Below are 18,439 nucleotides of genomic sequence, written 5' to 3' on the forward strand. Positions count from 1 at the left end.
ACGGTGAGTCACCAAGGTACCAACATAGAGCCCAAAGATTCAAAAGAGTTTCAACAAAATAAAAAAACACTGGATTTACAGGATAAATCTCCCAGGCAGCATAAAAAAACAGTGTAAAGTCTGCATAAATGTGCCTGCTGATGTATAGATGACATGCAGACACATTCACCACTCGATGCTGTGTCTCTATTTTCCATACAGCCTATTTTAATGTAAGAACTGTGCTGTTTTACATTATTTTTTGAGGCGCTTTTTTTCTGTGACCAGTTTATGTTGAGCAGCTCATCTAAACTTTTAACTAATGTGAAGGCACGCAGTCACATCTGCACATCTAAATGGAAAACAAATTTATCCTTCAAATTAAGCACATTTTTTTCCCATATATTGGGAGCTGCAACCCCCCCCCACCCCCACCCCCACCCCCTTTCCGCTCTAATGGATCCTGGTGCTTTGTTGGCACAGCGACACAGACAAGCACACACTCCCGTTTCCACCAGCACGTGTGTGCGTCTCCACACACTTCGTGTGCTCACACATAGCCAGAAAGAACAAGAGAAAGGGAGATCATGCTCTGTTTGCTGGGGTGAACACATTGCCTGAGGCTCCAGCAGAGGGGAATGAAAGCTTTCACCTGTGAGATATTGAGTGTGCGTTTACGGACTGCATGTGTATTGTTTGTGAGAGAGAGTGTGTACATGTGTGTGTCGTTTCTTGTAATATAGCCACAGTAATATTCGGTTGTGAAGCAGTTCTCAAAACACTGACACTTTCCCTTTGAGATTGCTTTGCCCGTTTTGTCCTGGAAAAGCCTTGTTCCTCAAATGAAATAAGTTTTATTGTAGGTTTAAAAAAACAGGACATTGTCCCTGCTGACGGCAATGTATTTATGGCAACCTTTTGATGCATTTTCATAAGGATGGATTGGTTTCCAGGCCATGAAACAGGCTCTTCAAGGGGGGTGCAATGTGACTTCAAGGGTCAGAAATTACACAATACGAATGTGTTATATTTGAAGACACGTGTTTTGATTTTACTTTAATATAAATTTAAACTCTGTGCGTCTCACTTCTCTCTCTGCCCTTCAAAGACTCAAGATCACAAGCCTATCAGAGCTTAAGACACAAAATTGAAACAAATGAACCTTTTGAGTGAACTTCAGCGATAGTTCCTTGACTCAGAACTTTTGTCCAACACTATACGGTTTCTTTTTCTCTTTCACTACCCCCAGTGTCCCAAATTACCCATTATTTTCCCTCCCCAATCACTTTATCGATTGTAGCATTGAGTTGGAGATTTAAGTTGGCCCCATGTGGCTACTGAGAGTTTCTCTCTGCGTTAGAGGGAATCTCCTGAGTTTGTACATAATGTGAGCGCCCCTACTTACGTATTCCACCATCTCCCGTGGTCTTTATGCTGGCTTTGCTCCCCAGTTCCCCTTGTGTGCCCATCAAATCAGATGCATGTCGGTTTACAATGAAGACAGAGAGAGAGAGATCAGTGCCAACAGTGATTGACGGCAACAACTATTCTTCTACTGTGTTTGTGTCACACGCGTCAAGCTGTCCTCACTTTACAATGTGTCATTATCTTAATTTAAGCAATGTTTTATCATTTTAAATTGTGGTTGTAATGAATTCCTACTGCTTTAATTATACAGTACCTTAAAGGATGCTTTTCATTCCATACATTAAACAAAAGTAGGCAAAACGTTTCAAACATCACATAACCGAAAAAAAGATGTGATGACTTCTTTCTTTCAGGTTAACTCCTCTACAGTAAAAAGCGTCTTCTAACCAACACTCACTCCCAGCCACTCAAAGTAATCTAACGCTGTGCATGTGATCTAAAAAGGCTTTACTTGTAAACTACTGAGTGTAATTTCAGCACCACGGAGAATCATCACCCAACTCTGCAGGCCTCCTCAGCTTGATGCTTTAGTGTCTTTCAGCTCATTATTTTGATTTTCCAGCCAGCAAACATCATCAAAGTAGTTTCCAGACACAGCAGGCAGCTGTTTTCAGTGTAAAAGCTCTGATGAAGCCACCACACACTCCATTGTATCAAACGGCAGAAAGGCAAAGTTAGCGACTAGCATGTGAATGTAGCATTTAGCTGCTTAAATGCCAGATATTTGGTAACCAACAGGAGAATAAATGTTAGACTTGCATTTGTCAGTTGGCTAGAGACATAAATGCTAATGTTGCTCTGTCTGTTGGGTGTGTACGTGAGCAACTGTGCTAATAAGTTCACTGTAAGGTGTTATTATGTCAGTGTTGTGTTTACAGCTTCTTCCACTGTCTCCAAGTGGCCAACAAAATTAATGCAGCTTTAAACCAAGGAAGGCATGTACATTTGTCACCTTTCAGCAAACTTTGCTGTTTTTGCCTGATGAGATTGAGTTTTTTTGGTTAAAGAAACACTAGCGATCACAGTTTGGATGTGTTTGTTATTTCCATTGAGTCTAACATTATTTCAAATCTTACTTTAGTGATGTCAGCACTCTTGAACATCAATAATATTACAATTTTACTGACAATTACAACATAAGTTGCGCCCCTCAGCCTCAGTGCCAACTTAGACTCCAATAGAGAGACTTGATGCATATGTTTGGTTCTGTACGTATGTGTTATTGTGATTCAGAAAAACATATATGTAAGTGTGTTTGTGTGTTTATATGTTTTTGAGAGCTACCACGGCGTTGTCACCTGCTGCTTTTTAAACGCATTCCAAGTCTGAAGTGGTAAATTACTGTCGAAACATATTTAATCCTGCCAAGCCAAAAAAAAAAAAGCTGTTGATAGTTGTTAGTTGTAGTGGGAAGCTGCACAGCGTATCATTACAACTAAGAGGCCAAGCAGCTAATTCTAGGGCTCCTTCATGAAGACGGGCTCCTCCTGATTACGCCTCCACTTCTCACTGATCTCTCTCAAACACACACACTGATGAGGTCTCGCCACAGGCCTTTCATCTGTCTCACCACTCAATACAGTATAGTTTTGAGAGAGATAGGGAATGTGTGTGCATGTGTAAAAGTCTGGCTGTCATTTTGCCGCACGTACTGTGGTGTTAGACACAGTGGGTCTGCAGCACATAGTCATTACTGCGCGTAACATCGAGCCCACTTATGTGTGTTTGCATTTCAGTGTCTGTTGGCTACGAGTATGAGTCATGTCCTGGCGTTATCCAATGGGAGAGGAGAACTGCTCTGATGCAGGGATTTGAACTGGTCCCCTCAAACCTGGGAGGGTGGTCTCTGGACAAACACCACGCCCTCAACATACGCAGCGGTGAGAACAAACCATATATTTGCATACAGTTTTTGTTTGTATTTTGTCTGGTTTTGTGTTTGGCATATTGAAGCTAAGTGCCACACCTGCCCTTATTTTCAAATGCAGAAATGTAACTGAATCAAACTGGTGTGTTTTTTTGTCGGTGGTAGGGGATACAGTAGGTTGTGTTTTCTTTGACTCAATCACATGCAGTGTGTCCCAAATAAATAGTTTAGGGCAAAAATGCTACAAGATAAATCTTGACATTCACAAAGGACTATATAAAATCTCACAGAACTGCAGAAATGTCAAGGATAACACAATAAAGTCCAAGGTTTTCCATTTGATTTCCGCTGAGGTCCATGACGCAAACATAGCAAAAATACAGGAGTCTGAATGACAAGGTGACATCATACTACAATACTAACAAACCACCATTAAAGCCCCCTAAAAAATGGCTTCAATTGTAATTACTTCTCTATAACATCAAATATTTCTTGTTAAATGTCAAACAATCTGAGTAGAAAAATGCAAAAACATCAGATTTTGTTTGACGTGTAAGTTAAACACTCAGTTCATCTGCTTCATTAGGGTGGTGTGGGTGTGGTTTGATCAGCTAAACCCCACAGCTGTCATCAAAATTAGTGAATTTGATAAATGACACCTTTATCCAAATGACTGCCATCTACCTAAAGCCAGTAAGACGAGCTCAGACGAAAAAAGAAAAAAACAAACAGAAAAACTGTCATGTGAAATATCACAAACTTAAAAATGTGGCAGAATTTGTTCATGATTGGTGTGTTTACTCACCTATGCACAGACATCTGTTTCCGACACGCTGGTGAAGCAAATTAAGTTGCACTTAAGATTTGAATTGTATTAAGTATCAGATGAAACACAATCTACAAAGAATTTGTTCAGTTATTGTATTGTATTGTATTTATGTAGTTTTGTATTGTATTTATTATAAGACTGTCATATAACTGCATAGTATTGTAATAACTCAAAATATAAGGTAACTAAAATGGCAGCCTTACTTTCAGCTTCAAAAGCTGATGCCTCGTTGCCACTTTCAAAAGTTTGTTTTGAGCCCTGCTTTAAATTATTTCTTGCATTCCTCCCTCCTCAGGAATCCTTCACAAGGGAAATGGGGAGAATGTCTTCCTCTCCCAGCAGCCTCCTGTCATCAGCACTGTGATGGGTAATGGTTTTTACCGGAGTGTCCCCTGCGGTCCAAGCTGCAGTGGCGCTGCTCGGGACATGATGCTCTTCGCCCCCGTGGCGCTGGCCAGCGGCCCTGACGGCTCTCTCTACGTGGGGGACTTCAACTTCATCCGCAGGGTCCACCCTGATGGATACACAAGGACCATACTGGAACTCAAGTGAGCATCACAATCTTGTTGGGTTTGCATGTGATAAGAGGAGACTGATCTTGATAGGGATCTCCCACAGTGGGAAGCAGTGGGATTTTGAGCATCGGATTGACTTGAGCACAATTAGAACAAAATTAGCTGGGCTGATATGGGTTAGTATGGCATTAGCTCTGGTCGGCATCTGCGGTTGTGATCTGTTTGATCTCAACAGAACACATTCTGAAGTTTGTCTCCATGCACAAGCAGAGTGTGTGAGGTTCAGACATCACAGGCTCTAATCTACCTCTTTAGGATGTGAGAGCAGCTGAAAGTCTTTGCTATGAAACAAAGATATTTTTTCCGTGGATTATGACGATGATATCTCCTACTGCGCTGCAGGCACTACATTCTCTATTTCTGTATTTTCTCAAGCGTAGAATCTCGATGGGATTGCACAGTCATTTGTCCTGTAAAGTGTTCTCCTTATGTAACTTTACTCTCTCATTCTCTGTTATTATTGTATCTCTGACTAATATTTCTGGTTCAGACGGAGGTTTCATAGTGTCTGTATTTGATACTTCCCTGTCCTCTGGGAGGAAATGCCAAAAAGCTTCCTGTTTAGGTTAATATTTAATGTGAAACAATACAGCCGTCTAAATCAACCCTAATCTCACTTTATGAGGAGAAAATTGACTCATTGTAGCCTATGAAATTCTGAGTGACTCTCGTTAGCATCATAAATGATTGTTTTTACCTTCTCTTTTCTCCTTTTTAAACGCTCCTTTATGGCTTATTATCAGGAACCGGGACACCAGACACAGGTGAGAACTAGTGATTAACACCTCCTTTTATATTCCTGTACAAAACACACACTTACACACAAAAAACACGTGTCAAGAGAAAGGACAGGCCATGTTGCAAAATGCCTCACGGCGCTTTATCTTGGTTTGTTGCGTAATGCGTATTGTATAATTGCATTGACCTGACTTTCTCTCCTCTCACAAACACACCACTCCCAAAATCTGCATATACTCAGGTTGTAGTCAGATCTGTCCTAACCCCATTTATATTTCACTAGGCGATATTAAATTTGTAAATTGGAAATCAGCCAAAATGTCAAGGATTTCATGTTTCAGAGGATTACTGGAAGTCTGTTTGGTGGATGCCGCAGTTCACTCACTTCCTGAGCCAGGCTAAAAGCCTGAGGCCTTGCATGGCCTCGACATCGTCCCTGGCCCCGAGCCTTGATGGTGGTGTGAGCTCGATACACCATGTTCGACAGAAGATTAGACAGATGTTATAGGGTTTGTGTGGGTGTGGATGTTTGTGTGTCTGTCTGCGTGTGCACCGCTATCAGGGGTTATATCAAGCCGATTGTGTGTGTGTGTGTGTGTGTGTGTGTGTTTGTGTGTGCTTGTGGGTGTTTGTGAGAGAGACGAAGAGGGTTTATCCGATTTGAAAAGAGAGAGGATTTTTCAAGATGCCATATCTCGAGCATGCCAAAGTTTCCAACCATGCAAAAAAGATAACCTGGCTGTGTGTTTATGGTTGTACCGTATGGGTGAGTGTGTACATGTGTCTGCATGTGTGAAAATGTGAACGTGCACAAAGTGTGATAAATTTCCTCTGTATAGGCTCAGTCAGTGATTCCCAACCAGTGGTACTTGTGCCTCAGAGGGTACTTCAGCAGTTGCCAGGGGGTAAGTGCAAAGATTGTTGAGCAGCTCAACCACTTAGATTAAACAGAATTAAAATTTTAAAAGATTTAGCCAGCCAGAGACAGTTATAACTTCCAAATACTATAGGTTGCAACTAAGATGGCATGAAAACTAGTTCACTTTTGAGAAGAAATTAAAACAGCTAGCTTAAAGTAATGGAAACATAATAGCTAATAGTTATGGGAAACACTTAAATCCTTTAGCTAGTCCCCGGGAGTCCTTAGCATTTTCGCACTCCTGGTTCCCTCATCCTGAAGTCAGTGGGTTTTTTGAAGTCTTGTTAACACAATCGTAAGAGACTTTGACATTTTTTTTTTCTTTTTTAGCTTTTATGTATCTTAAAAAGGTAGTTTGCTAATAATTAGCTAAATGAGAATGCAGAGCTCTGTTCGAAACCGTCCACTCACTCACTCACTCACTCACTCACACACTCACTCACTTATTCACTCACTATTCCCTATTTCGTGTTTACTATATAGTGCACTACATGGGGAACAACTGAGCGAGATTTCGGACACTAACTGAAATTTTCTGAGCGTCGTTGCGTCAGTAGCTGCGCCACATACTCCTGTGACGCAAGTGGACGCACCAAGCATCATGTAAACAAACTGGGCGCTTTGAGGATGATGAAACTGTATGGTGGTTGTACTTTTTGTCAGTAAATTGTTGAAATGTCAATGGTGTGGACATTTGGTTTTGTCAGCTACGGTTGTGTGTCTGCATTGTGAGCTGTAATAGCCCACGATAGTGCACGAGCTACAAGCTACGTGGCTCATGCAAGCTAAGTGGCTATTATTAGCTTGTGAGCTAACGTTACCGGCTAGCATCCTATTCGTTTCTTTTCTTTTTGTGCCATCTTTGCGGTTCTTCTTCTTCTTCTCCTCTGGCAAAAGACGACCGCATTGCATTGTGGTATACGGGAGTAAAATGTAGGGTACATCGTTTGTTCACTCACATTTGTTGTGCATTGTGGGTATTTTATAGTCCACTATATAGTGAATGAAATTAACTGCGGAGAATTCGAACAACACTACAAAATGGCGAACACACTATATAGTGCACTATATCCATGATAGGGAGCGATTTCGAACACAGTACAGAATGTCATCACACCGAACACGACTTTTCAGCATCGTTGAGGTAGGGATGTTAAATCATACAGCTGAGTGTGGTTCGTTTATAGTCTAACGTTAGCTTTTTATCTCTGGTGATTGCATTTGGGCTTAAAAAATCATGAAAGTGGAGTTCATTTGTGAAAATTATCTTCCTGGACAAAATGTGCGAGTACCATAAATGTTTGTTTGCCACAGCAATAATCCAAAATCCAGTGGAAATATTCTACAGGCTTTTTTGAAGATGGAACCAGGGCGAAGCTAACTTCTGCTTCTGCCTACAGAAAAGTAATCCCTGAAGCACTTTATAACTAATAGATATGCTATTATGCTAACAGATGGCTAAAAGTAGTGAATAAATGATAGCTAATTGATATAAGGTGTTGAAAAAGCTTAAGTAGTAATGGATACATGATTAGAATAGAATGTTTAATGTAGTAGATAAACAGTTGAAATTTTTAGCTATAGGTAATGGATAAATGGCTGAGGCAGCTAGCTAAAAATAATGGATAAGTAATAGCTAATAGCTATGGAATGTGGTTTGTTAGTAAGGAAATTTGTGTTTGGTAGATTATGTCTCTGTTGTAACAATGCTTCTTGGCAATAAATCTTATACTGTTGGAAAGCCTGTTTATTTCCCTTTTAAATGGTGCCACATTTGTAAGGAACATGCATTTGTGGGATGAGCAGCAGAGCTGAGTATGAGGGTTGCGCCCATGAAAAAAAATGCCAAATCTTCTCCGCCAATGCTAAACAGCTTTTTTTGTATGAAAATGAACTAGATAAACAGTATACATAATTATTTGAAAGTAAATAATAAATTGTTGAAATTGATAGCTAAAAGTATAAATATTTGAATTAGTTTGCTAAAATGAATGGATAAATAGTTGAAATTATGTTTACAGTAATGAATAAATGGCTAACACAGACAAAAGTAGCAAAGATAAACGGTTGAAACGACAAGCTAAAACTAATGGATAAATAGTTGAAAATGCTTCAAGTAAAACACTTGAAAATAGTTATCTTAGTAATGACCAAATGGCTGAAACGTCTAGCTTCTGCCACTCTAAGGGAAGATATTTAACTGTATGAAAAATATGATTCTGATATTCGCTATTCTGTCCACTTTCATATAATCAGTTCATAGGAAGACATCTGGACCCTGGCAGCTCTTGTAAATGAAAAGGCACTTTAGTCAATCTGACAGAGCTGTGGGGCAAGTCAGATTAGATTGACGCTGTGTTGCGAGCCCAGGTCTACGCCTATAGCAACTGTATTTTTCCGTAGGCACTTTGGATACCCTTTACTCACCCTGGAGGTTTCTCCTTTAGTTCCTGCTTCCTCCTTTTTCTCCGCAGCAGCTTTTTACTGGTAGCTGCATGTTAGTGTTTCTCTTTATTCTATACTATTGTTCTCCCAAGTCAAATGCATTAATTATTTATCTATATTCAGCTTTCAAAGCTTTTCACTCCACATTTCTTTCCCCCAGCAAAGTGCCTATCAGCCAAGAGGGCTTCAAAACAAGGTGTTCTCCAAGGAGAGACAATATGGGATGTACTCACTGTAAAACCATTGTCTATTCTTCCAATGTTTCCGCTACCATAATATTGGGGGAGTGGCCCGCCCCACTTATCAGCCCCATGCCCTGCCTGAACACTGAGGAGTTATTGGTGTCACTCATTCAATATTTAAAATAAATAAATATACAAGTTACTAAGAAATAGTTGAAAATAATGTCTCTGAATCATGTTTAGTTTACTGTTGCTTCTGAATGTTACTGCTATGGTGTGAATTGTTTATCGTTTAAAGACCGCACATTATTCGCTTCAGTTGTATATGCATATGAAGTCGTTACAATATTGACGTTTGAACACCATGAACCTGGCGGCCAAGGCGATGCAGACTCTGCCTCTGGACCACGAGAGAAGCACAGCAGCTGACCGAGATAAAGACTGCGGTCAAGCTAGCTGTCACTCACATCTCTGTGGTCAAACCAGCTGCGGCTAAAGGTGGAGTGCACCCTTTCTCTGACCTTTATGGCAAATAGATATAAACAACCTAGAATTCTCATGTGACTACTTCGGCTTTTCAAAATAAGGTGTTACCATGGAGCATATATGAAACACATTTACTGAAATTAGATGAATTGGATTATATTCACAAGAAGTATTGTTACCTGGTAGCATGTTCCCAGTAAATTGCGAGGTACATTACTTTCTTCTTTGATTCTGCTTTGCCACACATAAAATCCTGACAATGATGGATTTTTACAGTATCAGTTTGGAGATTGGCCAAAATTAAAATCCCTGGAGGAGGAAGTCCTCCACAATATTATCTGAGAGCCCAGACGGTCGATTCAGAGAGACAGTCAGGAACAGCTAGATCACTGTGTCTATCAACTCTGATCACTGTTTTCTTATTTTGTGTGGAGAGAACAAGGGAGACCAGAGTGAGGTTGTTTGTGTGGTGTTTGTTATTGTTGTTCATTTCCCTTCCACTGGATAAATGTATTCTGAGCTGCGAGCGTCTAATTGAGAAAAAGACAGGGGAAGTGATTTGTAATCAGTTATATGCACCGTGCATTGCTTGTGGTAGCTTCAAGAGGCCGAACAAATATGATATGCTGCGCGGAGCAGTGGCACACTTTGAAACTCTGTGAATAACTCTCTTAGGATCAAGTTTAAATTATGTATGTGCAGTTCAGTGCAGAGCTCTGTAAACAGTTATGCACTTAATGGACTCGATGACTGACAGTACCCTTGCCTATGCTGCAAGTGTTTTTTTTTTTGTTTTGTTTTTTTCTGGGTAGGGAGAAGGTTCAGGCTGCTATCGGAAGTAAGTTTTCTCTTCAGAGAGTAAAGGCTGGTGAGGGCAGGCGAGTCATACAGCGTACATCTCCTGTCCAAATAAAGCAGAAAATTATAAGAACCGATTAGTTAAGTCACAAAAAGGCTTTTAGCTCAGTAAAAAAGTGTAACTGCTAATTGAGGAAGAATGTGCAGAGGCATGACATTAGAAATATTTCTCTTGACATTGTAATTTCCCTTGCATGACTTTTTTATTGAAAAAAGAAGGGAAAAGCACTTTCACAGGGTGTCTTTGGGTTTAATTGGCAGGAAGCCTTTGACCAGACCCGGCTGACATTGGATTTCACGCTACAAAGTAATTGCTTGGATCTCACTTAGTTACAATGTTCAAAGTGCAAAATTCTAATTCTTTTTCACAATTTTTTTTTTTTGCAATCACTTTGTTCAAGTCACGATAATACACCAAAATGACCCGACATTATCAAAGGTTCTCTGTAATTAATAAACTGCAGACTATATGTATAGAAACAAGTCAAGTGTTCACTGCACAGCTGCATCCCCACAGTATTGGTTCTCCTCCTACACAGAGTACAGTATACCGTCAGTGTAATGGTAAAAGAAGTCAGTGCTCTTAGTGTGCTTTCTTCAGCCCGAGGACAAAAGACAGTTTTATTTAAACAGTTGGAAAAGTACATAATTCCATACTGTGTTCTGTCCTCCACACAACACTCTGTATTTTTGAGCCTTATGCTGAATAAACTTCCAGTCTTTTGTCCACTCTTACCTCTCATAATCTAACAATAACAGCTAGAACAATAGACAATTATGTGTCCACATGCCTCATTTGGGGTAGGCCAAATTTAGCTATATGAATGTTCTGGGTTTCATTTTGGTCTGGACCTTTATTGCATGTTATCCCCACTCCCTGTTATTGTCTCTCCTGTTTTCTTGTTGCTCTCAATTTAGTTTGCTTTATTCTGGGCCGTGTGCCACAGGAGTAAAAGATAAAATGAACTGTGAAAGACAACATTTTACAGCTATCTCATAGTATATAGACCACATGAAATCAAAAACAGAAACACGTACAGCTTATAAGCATAACCCTGAATATGCACCACTAGACTTCTGCAACAGAGGGATCATATCATTGAAATATTGTAGAAGGGCGCAGCTTTTGGTAGGATTTATGAATGCATAAATTATGTTCTCCACCTTATCCAGTCTCCACATACATTTATACATTAGGTTCCTTATCTCTGCTTGACACAAGGACACATTTAACCTGACGAACATATGACTAGCACTTGAAAATCATGGCTTAAACAAAAACATCTCCCTGACATCATTGTAAGCCGTTGTCGCTCTCTGCATACTGCTGTTTTCATACTGATACTATAGGTGAGCATTATACGGGGGACGCGCATTAAATCCTGTACTGAGAGGCTTCGCTGTCGTCTCCCAACTTTCCTTTTTCAAATAAAGAAAAAATGAGCAAGCCTGATATTAAAAGTCTGTTCCCTTCGCTGTAGCCTTGACATTAATATTCTCCAGAGAAATAAGGTGTCTCATTACGAAGTTAGAGTGATGGAAATTCAATTTTATGTGAAATAAAAATGTCGATATTGTTTTATCATTACGGTGAATAGATCCACGACATAAGTAGCAAATATTTAATGTTCACCTTGGCATACACTAGTGTTTCATGTTTCAGGGTCCTTGAAAAAGTTTCATCAGGTTTATGTAGCATACAGTCTATTCTATAGGTGTGAGAGTAATGTAGAAAAGACCTCTGTATCCAGGGTGGCATTTTGCTCTTTAAAGGTTCTTTATATGACATTCGGAGTATTAATAAAGCAGCAAACCACTGTTTGCTATGTAAAGATAAATAGTTAGATATAGATAGATAGATATAAGAGATAGTAGAGTAATAGCGTCCTGTGCAGAGAATAAAGTCTACTTCTGTGTGTGTTGTAGTCCGAGCTTCTCTGTAATTTGTTGTGGTCAGTTAGTCCAGTCCCACTGGCTAGCTCATCACAGCCGTTTTGCACTGCACTCATATGGCAATTACAGCTGATATTGGGATAGCATTGTCACAGACGGGTAATGACCACCCTTTGATTCCCCCTGGTTAACACTGTTAGCTCTGCCAGCACTGTTGCTGCTGTTTATCTTTGCTTATGGAGTTAGCATGGTTAGCTTCTAGCTGCGAGTTCAGCCACTTCCATGTTGAGAACCATGTGCAAACAACTGATATGCTGTGAAATTCACGTAGAGACTTCCAGTGTTGGGTAAGGGTTACTTTAAAAGTAATCAAAGTACATTACTGCGTTACTTTTTTAAAAAGTAACCAGTTACTTTACTGCATAACTCCCCGAGTAAAGTAACTCAATTACTTTAAAAGTACTTCCAGCATTACTCCCTGAGAAAAGTAAGCATTTTTAAAGTACTTTTGAGTATTCTATTCATTTCATTCATTCTATTTTATTCATTTCCTATTGGGCAATGGACCACACCTACATATTTTTGTCTCCAAAATTAAAGCAGTATGGACCAGCATGGACCATTTGCCCTTCACTGAGATCCAATTTTCCCATCACAGCCGTCACTTTGACCTCCTGCCATCTGCTGACGCTTTTAGGTGACTACAACAACATGTCGGCTGGTACATGAACAGACACACAGTGACTCAAATAATAGTGAAAGTAATAAAAAATAGAACAAGAATAACCCGATGACATCACACATGCCGTGAAAGACGACCGGGGATAATTGGTGAGTACCAGCGTGTAGCGTGTACCAGGCATAATGCAAGTCCTGAGTCTGAAATATGTCTGTCAGCGAGTCCTACTCCACCTATTAAACTCCACCGTAGACAACGGCAGCATTTCTCCGACCACACAGCGAGCCACAAGCTCCGTTATCTCCGTTATTAGAACCAAACGACAGCCGTTGCTGTTTCGGAGCTGAAGGACCAGCGTTCTAAAAGTAACGGAAGTAACTGATGTCTTGTTTGAAAATGTACTTAAGTATTTGATTACTCAAACAGCAAACTAACGCGTTAGGTTACTCGTTACTGCAAAAAAGTAATCAAAGTACTCTACTTACTTTGTAACGTGTTATACCCAACTCTGGAGACTTCCTAGTATGACAGATTGTGACGAATTTTTGTTTGTTTGCTTTTCCTGTAGTCTGAATGTAGTATATTGAGGATGTTGAGATTAGCCCTGGTTCGCTTCGCTGCATGTGATTATTAGTAGTAGTTACATACAACATATCAATCATTGGTTTAAAAATTTGAATTAATAACCTCATTAACATTTTTTCTTTAAGTTACAGTCTCAGTTTAGTTCTCTTTGGTGGCACCTATGGTAATAAGCTGTAATTGCAGTGTGTTTGTTGGCAGTCTGTTCAGACCAGGTGGGTGAATGTATTTATATTAGCTTGTTTTATTAGTCCTGCAGCTGTTGAGATGAGAGGGTTACCACAGTATAGACAGTGTGAATGTGTGCGTTTGTGTATGTTTGTCCATACATGTTGTGGTGTGTGTGTGAGGGCGGATTATTAATGACCGTGCACCACTTGTGATTTTTCCTGGAAATGTGCCCACAGACACCCAGTTTGTAATACTGCAGAGGCAGAGGCTTTCATCAGTGGGCCACAGGCACTATCACCATTGTGTTACCTCATTCGGCGATAGATAGTGACTTAACAGACATTTATTGAAATTAACATCTTTGAGATTTTCTTCTTTAACATACTTGCCGATACAAAATCTCAAGATTGAGATTAATGCTGTGGGAATCTGTGCTATTTAAATTGGAGGACATTTGTCTTGTTCCAGCACAGACACAAGTTTATTCCTGGAGTCTCTTATAGTGATGCTATTCACCTGATTGCTTCTAAATGCCGTTACTTCAGTTGATGGTATTGTCTAGTCATGAATACTGGGTACACAGTTTGTGTCACTTTGGGTAAGTAAGTAAGTAAGTAAGTAAGAAAAAAGAAACATGTTCTAAAACTCAGTCTAAATGCTCTACGGAAAATTGTGTGTCATAAGAAAATTAGCATCTAAAATATCCTTGCTTTCTCCATTAACTTTGTACACTCTCTGTCACTAGCACCAGCCCTGCTCATAAATACTACCTGGCCATGGATCCAATGGGGGAGGTTCTTTATGTGTCAGACACCAGTAGCCGCAGAGTGTACCGGGTGAGGAACCTCGGGCAGCCGAAAGATCCATCTCGCAACCTGGAGGTAGTAGCCGGGACAGGGGAGCAGTGTCTACCTTTTGACCAGAGCCACTGTGGGGAGGGCAGGAAGGCCACGGAAGCTGCACTCAATAACCCTCGAGGTAGGAGAACATCAACACTACATCTAAAGAAGTCACTTTCTCAGTCAGCTCACAGTTACTAGACACCGTTGCCGCGAGCATGAATTGCATTTAGCATCCCTCCAGGCGAATATATAGAGAATTTTTGCTCATGGATCAGTATTCAGTAATGTTTGGTACACCTAGCAGGAGGACTAGGCTATGACTAGTTTTCTGAAGGTCGGTACTTTTGTATTGAAGCAGCTCATCACACTGCCATTTTGAATCATTTATTATTTTCCTGATTTCACAAAAGAAAATTGTTTTGGTTTGCTTGTATTTCACCACATGTCACCGCTTGATACTTGGCAGAGTGTGATACTTTCAGAATCAGTGTTGAGATTGTCATGGGAAACAGAAACTGCTATCACAATCTCCACTTTGATAAGCCTGTTTTTTTTTTTTGTTCGTTTGTTTGTTTGTTTTTTTCTGGAAGTATAGTGCTACTTTCTGTGTGGAAAGGTGATTTTTTTCATATGATCAATCCAAGTTGGTTGTAATGCTGTGCTACAACATGCATAATCCTAGATAATATGTCCGTATCTATAAATTCCTCCTGTGTTATGTCCTTACTGTGGGTGGTTGCTGTTTTATAAAAATGAAAAACCTCCTCGCTGCTTGCCCTCGTTCAGAAATATTCTTTCATTCTGGATTGACTTGCCACATTTTGAATAATGTATGAATTATTAATTATTGGATAAAATGCACAGTGCTCGATTTTGTCAGACAAAGGATAATTACACCACAACTCCATTGTGATTAGATTTATCCTCTAAATTATAGTGCTGACTCTATTTCCCTTTAAAATGCAAGTATGTTTATTTAAGATATCAGTTTTCCGAAGCATAATCCCTGCACAAGTATTAATGTTATGACTGATTCCTGTGTTGTGTTTTGACTGAAGAGACAAATCATTTAAAGCTTTGATAAAATAACACTTTCACTGTGAGCCCTCAACTATTCAGATATGCAGTGGCATTAAAATAATGCTTAATTGGTTCAAGGACCCTACTGTGTTCTGCCACAAAAAAACACTCCACATATCCCCCACCAGCAGCCTGTACTGTTGACACCAGCTCGGACGGATTGATGGATTCGTGCTGGTTTTGCCTATTTCTCGACCCTGCCATCAGTTTTTGAATTTGAATTGATTTAACCAGGCAACACTAATATTTCCGCTCTTCAGTCATCCAGCTGTAGTGATTGTCATCGTTGCTAGAAGTTATTTTTAAAGGCAATGACCTCATTTATGTGATTTACCTTAATAACAATAATGGTTGCAATTTTTTTTATGAAAAGGAAATAGTCTGCCTTGTGCGCCAAGCACTTTTCCACAGCAGACATTTTGCCATGTCACAGCAGGAAAAGCACAGGTGTGACTAATAAAACTAGTAATCATGGCAGCAGTCCATTCAGGTGTTCCAATTTCAGAATGCTGGTATTGTGCATGCTGGCTCACTGTCACGCTTTACTGGGACACTTCAATGGAATGAGGCCATCATCAATGTTATTGGTTGCACCTGTGCTTTTCTTACTGTAACAAGGCTGTTGCGTACATTCTCAATAGGCAGACTCCAGTCCACATCGGGAGAGAAATACAATTTTTTCAGCACCGGAAACAAAATTTTGCTGCAAACTGATCCAGACTGCTTTCGAATGACATATAGCTATCACATCACCTCACCTCTCAGCATTCAGCTGCCTTCTCATCGCCACAGTGTGCAAGGCTGTTGTCAGATCAGATGTAGGAACTCTGGTTGAAAAAAGTAAAATGGCATGCTCAAACTAGCCGATACAAAAACGGAAGGTTGACGATGAGCGGACTGAGAAAAAGATGCTTGATTTGCCCAAAGGATGCACAAAACCAGTGTTGCTGTACTTGCAATGAAACGAAATCTTAAGTGGCCGTACATCAGACCAGCAGTAAGTCATTTAGAGTAGGCTTTCATCACCGTGACCCCTTTTGGGGGAAAACAATCCAGCATCCCGTGGTAGATGGCAACAGCGTACACAAAGAAGGTTGAAACATGTCTGCAAATTCCTGCTTTAATCAAACTGGTTTGAATTAATAACACAGGCCAAAGAGTTGCTGTGTAGTTGGTTGCACCAACATTAACACCAAACACTGATCTCCCAATTTTTTCCCTACGATGTCATAAGAAAGATAGAGGAGCATTGACTCTAAGCTATAGACCAGACTGGCAGTAGGTCATTGCCAATGCCTGGTCCCTTATGGGGAAAAGAAACAACTTGTCACAAGAGAGAAGCTGTTGTATAGCGGGTTCATCAAGACTTTCACGCTGAGATTTTGGACACATAATACACGTAGATTTTCACTGTCAGTGGGGTACAAAGCTAAATGATGCTGGTGACAGTCACTACTGATGGATAGTGACTGTCAAGGCAAGGTCGCAGAACAATTATTAGACATGTCTATAAGACAAATGTTTTTTTAATAAGAAATACATGCATGCAGATGTGCCAAAATTATAATCCTAGGGTCTTCGACTTTCTATCCCACAAAAGGGGTTGCGGCCTTGACATTTTGTGGAGTACCTGTGTTTGCTAATCTGATGTATAGGGAAGGGTGGTAATGTAAAACATATCCATTGTGAGCGATACTATCTCCAGAACATGGAGGTAAGAACCACAAAATTAAACCAGTTGAAGTCGTCATATCAGGCCCATAGCTGAATAATTCTAAAATCAATGACACAGCAAAAGCAGGCAAGAGAGGTTTCACTGAGAGTAGCATGAGTCCTAGGCAAACACAAGAAGCCCTTTTCGGACACTGAACTAATAAAAGAGTGTGTGAGTGAGGCCATGCTGGAAGGAAAGCAAAAGGATTAAATGAAGGAGAAAATGAATCAGATACCACTCTCAGGTTCCTCTGCACCAAGACGAACAGAGATTCTTGCTGAAGATTTGCTCCATCAACTTTGTGATGGCATAAAAAAGGCACAATTCATCTCACTTGCCATGGATGAATCAGCATGGATGGCGTACCTCTCATGACAGTGAGAGAGAGAGGCGACTGGTGCAACGCTTAGAAACTCACCACTCCAGTCTGATATGTCACTGCATAATCCACACTGTTTCTGTGTGTTAGTCTGGGTGAAATGTACTCAGAAGCCACGAAAGCTGTGATGAGACACATTTCTGACAGAGGTCTGTGCAACTTGTGATGATTTGCTCCTCCACAATCATGTCTGGTGGCTCGGCAGTGGCAAAATACTGGAGAGTTTACAAGGCCATTCACACAGAGCTTCAAACCTAAAAAATGCAAGAGCCAAAATGTTTGTGGATTTCCTGCAAAATGGAGAAAAAATAGAAGCTTTAACGTTTTTGACAGATATAACATCCCACCTCAATGACTTTAATGTCAAGCTTCAGGGCAGAAACAACACAGTGACCTCGTGTCTGTGGTGCATACGTTTTCAGAGGAAGCTGGAGGTGTTTAAACTTGACATACGGGAGGGCATGCTGCACTTTCCAAAGCTTTTGGAACAAACCTGAGGAAAAACATCACCTTCAGAATCATGCTGAGTTCCTGGAGAAGCTGTTTGAAAATATCCAAACCTGCTTTGAGGACTTTAGCTTTAGAAAAACAACTTCTGCTGTGCATTGGAAACCCATTTCTTGTCAGAGGTCACTGAATTCCAGATTGAAGGACAGAGAATCTGCCACTGTGTCAATAGAACTGCTGAAACCCTTTTTACACAGAGATCTTGCAATAGGGTCACAGCAAGGACCTGTTGTTGTGCTACCTTTGCTTTTTCATACAGCACCAAACAACACCGGCTGAATGCTGC

At 40.3% G+C, this 18,439-nt stretch overlaps 2 protein-coding genes across 2 annotated transcripts in view; one reads left to right on the forward strand and one right to left on the reverse strand.

Annotated features, from left to right (window-relative positions):
- LOC125894881 (type-2 angiotensin II receptor-like) overlaps positions 1-18,439 on the reverse strand; it is a 366,195-nt gene that overhangs the window by 284,886 nt on the left and 62,870 nt on the right. The window lies entirely within an intron of this gene.
- The window catches only part of tenm1 (teneurin transmembrane protein 1), a 210,995-nt gene that overhangs the window by 141,357 nt on the left and 51,199 nt on the right, over positions 1-18,439 (forward strand). The window contains exons 19-22 of the mRNA XM_049586530.1: positions 3,144-3,287; positions 4,399-4,651; positions 5,422-5,442; positions 14,377-14,609. Of these exons, the coding sequence (XP_049442487.1) occupies positions 3,144-3,287; positions 4,399-4,651; positions 5,422-5,442; positions 14,377-14,609 (651 nt within the window). The remainder of the gene's footprint in view (positions 1-3,143; positions 3,288-4,398; positions 4,652-5,421; positions 5,443-14,376; positions 14,610-18,439) is intronic.

This window comes from Epinephelus fuscoguttatus, linkage group LG9 (assembly GCF_011397635.1).
Source record: "Epinephelus fuscoguttatus linkage group LG9, E.fuscoguttatus.final_Chr_v1".
In the NCBI taxonomy this organism is placed as follows: domain Eukaryota; kingdom Metazoa; phylum Chordata; class Actinopteri; order Perciformes; family Serranidae; genus Epinephelus; species Epinephelus fuscoguttatus.